The sequence below is a fragment of the Seriola dumerili genome, unplaced genomic scaffold, assembly GCF_002260705.1.
Source record: "Seriola dumerili isolate Sdu_G_001 unplaced genomic scaffold, Sdu_1.0 BDQW01000417.1, whole genome shotgun sequence".
Lineage (NCBI taxonomy): Eukaryota > Metazoa > Chordata > Actinopteri > Carangiformes > Carangidae > Seriola > Seriola dumerili.
The window spans coordinates 99,533-104,370 of record NW_019174672.1 but is presented as its reverse complement, the minus strand read 5'-3'; the positions used below and the strand labels follow the sequence as shown (position 1 = coordinate 104,370).

General features: G+C 43.5%; 1 protein-coding gene across 1 annotated transcript in view; it reads left to right on the top strand.

The window, feature by feature from the left end:
• LOC111233718 (CD59 glycoprotein-like) overlaps positions 1–4,750 on the top strand; it is a 9,055-nt gene extending 4,305 nt beyond the window's left edge. Inside the window, exons 2-4 of the mRNA XM_022761603.1 lie at positions 3,040–3,115; positions 4,059–4,160; positions 4,345–4,750. Coding sequence (XP_022617324.1) covers positions 3,058–3,115; positions 4,059–4,160; positions 4,345–4,544 — 360 coding nt within the window. The 5' untranslated portion in view covers positions 3,040–3,057 and the 3' untranslated portion in view covers positions 4,545–4,750. The remainder of the gene's footprint in view (positions 1–3,039; positions 3,116–4,058; positions 4,161–4,344) is intronic.
• Positions 4,751–4,838: the final 88 nt, after the last annotated feature.

Below are 4,838 nucleotides of genomic sequence, written 5' to 3'. Positions count from 1 at the left end.
GCTGCTCTGTGCAGCAGCCGACCGTCCCGTCTGTCACACCCTGGGACTGATACATGACAACACACACACACACACACACACACACATAAAAACACTCACACACACACACACACACACACACACACACACACACACACACACACACACACACACACAGACACACACACACACAGATGACAACACTCACACACACACACACACACACACACACAGATGACAACACTCACATGCATCATGACTGTAACCGTGCACAGTTGCACAGTAAACTCTGCTGTTCCTGTGTCATCACAGTTTTTCTGCTTCGTTGTGCAACTCAGGGAAAACAGTGAAACCGTCGCACAGTTCACTGCACAACAAATATAGGAACTGTTGTTTAATTTAGTCTGAGTCTCTACAGTCTCTGGCAGAAGAGGACTAGGGACACGTGGGAAAAGAAAATTCAGACTTTAATCTCAAAATTAAGGAGAGATTAAAGTCTGAATTCTTAAAGTCAGAATTGTGAGACAAATGTATTTTTTTCACGTGGCCCTAATCCTCTTCAGAGCAGAATCTCAGAGTCTCAGTGTCTCAGAGTCTCAGAGTCTCAGTGTCTCAGAGTCTCAGTCTCTCAGAGTCTCAGAGTCTCAGTGTCTCAGAGTCTCAGTCTCTCAGAGTCTCAGAGTCTCAGTGTCTCAGAGTCTCAGTCTCTCAGAGTCTCAGAGTCTCAGTGTCTCAGAGTCTCAGTCTCTCAGAGTCTCAGAGTCTCAGTGTCTCAGAGTCTCAGTCTCTCAGAGTCTCAGAGTCTCAGTGTCTCAGAGTCTCAGTCTCTCAGAGTCTCAGAGTCTCAGTGTCTCAGAGTCTCAGTCTCTCAGAGTCTCAGAGTCTCAGTGTCTCAGAGTCTCAGTCTCTCAGAGTCTCAGAGTCTCAGTGTCTCAGAGTCTCAGTCTCTCAGAGTCTCAGAGTCTCAGTGTCTCAGAGTCTCAGTCTCTCAGAGTCTCAGAGTCTCAGTGTCTCAGAGTCTCAGTCTCTCAGAGTCTCAGAGTCTCAGTGTCTCAGAGTCTCAGTCTCTCAGAGTCTCAGAGTCTCAGTGTCTCAGAGTCTCAGTCTCTCAGAGTCTCAGAGTCTCAGTGTCTCAGAGTCTCAGTCTCTCAGAGTCTCAGAGTCTCAGTGTCTCAGAGTCTCAGTCTCTCAGAGTCTCAGAGTCTCAGTGTCTCAGAGTCTCAGTCTCTCAGAGTCTCAGAGTCTCAGTGTCTCAGAGTCTCAGTCTCTCAGAGTCTCAGAGTCTCAGTGTCTCAGAGTCTCAGTCTCTCAGAGTCTCAGAGTCTCAGAGCTGTGGCTCAGAACGATCAAACACTTCTCAGGACTTTTCTGTGAAACCACATGAAGCTGATGTTTTTACTAAAGTAGGATTTTAAAGGCTTTGACTCATAACGATCAGGACTCATCAGGATGAATAAAGGACAGCAGAGAAGTTCTGACTAGTTGTAGTTAAAAAATACTTTTTGAAGAAGTGTGCCGTAGAAAACCGAGGCAGCAGGAAGAGGAGGAGGCCTGAAGTCACAGACCACAGACTGACAGACTGACAGTGACATGTTTTCTGACTCTCGTCTGTGAAGATCCAGAAGTTAAAGTGCAGCTGAACAACAACTCATGATCCAGATCCAAAGGTTAGGATTGATGCGTCAGAGTGAATCTGCTGCATCAACAAAAACCCTCAAATACCAAACCGGCGGCAGACCCGCCCACAGAGAGAGAGGAGGACACACACGCTTCACTGTGACCTGCTGCGTTTCAGCTCAGTGACGAAAGGTTTCCCTCTCTAATAACAGAAACTTTATTTATACAGCAGCTTCAAAACAAACTTCACAGAGCAACATTCAAACGACACATGAAAACAATTATGAAATATTCAAACTTACAACTCTAAGAGAATAAATAAAGAATCAATAATATAATTAGATAAACCGTATAGTTGTGTTCGTTGCTGTATTTCTGTGTAAAGAAAATGAAACTATTTTTTTTGTCTTTGTCACTGAGTGAGTGAGTGATGAAGTTACACCATTGGTCAGACGGGCAGGTGTTGGAGCTTCCTCATTGGTCGTTGCTCGACCAGTCAGTGTCGTTGTCAGTAAATTTACTGAGGAACAGAAACGTTGCTAATGCTAGTGCTAATACACTTTATAACACTGCACGTGTCAGGTGGCATCAAACTCGACTCTAATATTGTTTGTCCAAGTGGTGTTGTCCAAGATGGCGGAGACGCGGTCCAGACGTGACCAGGTTCTGACCCGGTCTTCTTGTTGAACCTGAAACTGGTCTCTGATATTTCGGAAGTGTTTTGTTTCCTGGCAGCTTTTAATTTGTTAAATATGAAACGAGGAGTCAGATCTAAAATCGTTGTCGTAGTTGTACGTTTTACTCGGGTCCAGATCTCAGGTGTTTGAACTGGTTTCTGTTGAACGTCACTTTAATCTTCTGCTTGAGGGAGACGTCGCTCTTCTTCCTGCTCGACGCGTTTGATTCTGTTACTTTGCAGATTTTATGTAGAAAATGTGAAGAATTTAAGAAACTCACATTAAAATAAACAACTGGATGTAAAGAATTTAAAATCAGCTGCAGCAGTGAAATAATGCTCATACACTAATGCATCAGTGATGATAATGATATATAAATATAATGTCATATGACACGATAAGGTGATAACACACGTGTTACAGACTGAGCTGAAGGTTAACCAGGGGCAGTCATGCAGAAATGACATTCATCACGTCATGTGCATCATATACAGCAGATACAGTTTGACTATAAACATCTGAGCAGCAGCAAACATCAACAGCGTACTACAGCCACAACACCGCCCTCAGTGATTGTTGGAGGGGAGGAGGAGGAGGACCTTTGGCCAGACAGGGAGTCTTTGTGGTCCAGCGGACAAAGAGCTGCTGTCAGTCGACGGCCGTCTGTCTCGGGGGGTCGCAGTGGAACGGGATCGGACACCAAACCCAGCCAGACGCTCCTCCGTCGCTCTGACCTGACGCCTTCTCCCGTCTGGTTTCTCTCCAGGTTTGTCCCTGAGACGACATGAAGCGCTGCCTCGGACTCTTGCTGCTGCTGCTCTGGTGTGGGATGCTGCAGCCGGGTGAGTGGACCGGGACACGGGCCCTGAACGCACCACACCTTCCTTCAGCCCTGCTTTCATTTATCAAGCCAGACACTTTTAAAGTTCGTTAACAGAGTAATTAACTTAAAGAATACTAACACTTTACATTGTTTGACACTTTACTTTCTTATAGAATGAAAATTTAAGTTTTAAAGACAAAGAACTGAAGTAACTGTCAAACTAACTAATCTATAAACCAACAGTGACTGAGATAACAGCAGATCCATAAATCCATCTGCTGGTTTATTGATCTGTATTATCATATTGACAATATAGTAAAACACAAGTGGAATCAGATAAAGAAGTTGTTCATTGTTGACAAATAAACTCGTAAAAAATCTTTACATCTGCTCACATTATAAAAATATTTATAAACTGATTAAACATGTTAAATAAAGTGTCATCCAGCCCTCAAGCTAGCTGTGTGTGTGTGTGTGTGTGTGTGTGTGTGTGTGTGTGTGAGTGTGAGTGTGAGTGTGTGTGTGTGTGTGTGTGTGTGTGTGTGTGTGTGTGTGTGTGTGTGTTGAGAGAGAAGTGGTGTGAGAGAGTGTGTGAAGCTTTTATGAGTCAGTCCATGAAACAGTTTTTGACTTACTTCATCACAGTTTTCCCAGAAACAACGGACGCTTCCTCCCAACAGATTTAAAGGAACATTCATCCACTTCACGTCCAGTTCCCGTTTTTTAAACAGGAACTGGTTTGGAAATCTCTGATTATCTCAAAATAATCAAACTTTTCCAGAAACGACTTCACAGACTTCAGTGTGTCAGAGTCTGTGGACTGAAAACAAACTGGGAGATGAAACAGTTTATATTATTATATATAATATATAATTGGATTGGCTAAAGTATTAAAATAAAACCAGTTTCTTCTTCTTCTTCTTCTTCTTCTTCTTCTTCTTCTTCTTCTTCTTCTTCTTCAGGAGCTGCACTTCGCTGCTACAAGTGCTCTGATTACACCGGGCGCTGTGAGAAGGTCCAGGACTGCACGTATGAAGACTCCTGTCTCACTCTGAGTGAAAAAGGTCAGTGTCCATAAGAAATAATAATGATAAGAAATAATAATCTCTGTTTGTGAAACTTTTCATACAAAAAAATACAGCTCCAAGTTTCACCCTGTTTTCCCACATGAACGATCCAGGTGTCGCATCAACTTTCACAGCGTCGTCATCATTGTAATTATTGAAAATAATATTTCATTTACTACAGGTGGGAAGACCATCCGTCAGTGTATCAGGTACACGGACTGCGACATCTCCCGCCTCGGCCTGATGTTCCCGTCCATCTCCAGCTTCACCTACCGCTGCTGCAGCAGCAACCTGTGCAACTCCAGCAACGCTGTTACCACGACAACGCCCATCCTGGCCCTGCTGGGATCCCTGCTGACTGTGTGGTGGTCCTGGATGTGAAGTCATGGAGGATAAGAACCTGCAGCAGTTTAGCATTTTATAAAGTTAACACGAGCTAAACGGATGCTGTTGTTCTGTCGCCTGTTTCACTTCCTGCCTCTCAGGTCACATGTCAAATTAATTAATCCACTTCTTCAACTTGTTTTGCTAATTTGCATTTCAATACTTTTATATCATCTTAAAAATAAATACAAAGAAGAAAAGTTTTCAATTCTTTCTTTCTTCTGGCTTCTTCCTGCAAACACCTCCGACACGCCAACCTCATGAATATGCTAATTAGCTTATGATGTCATC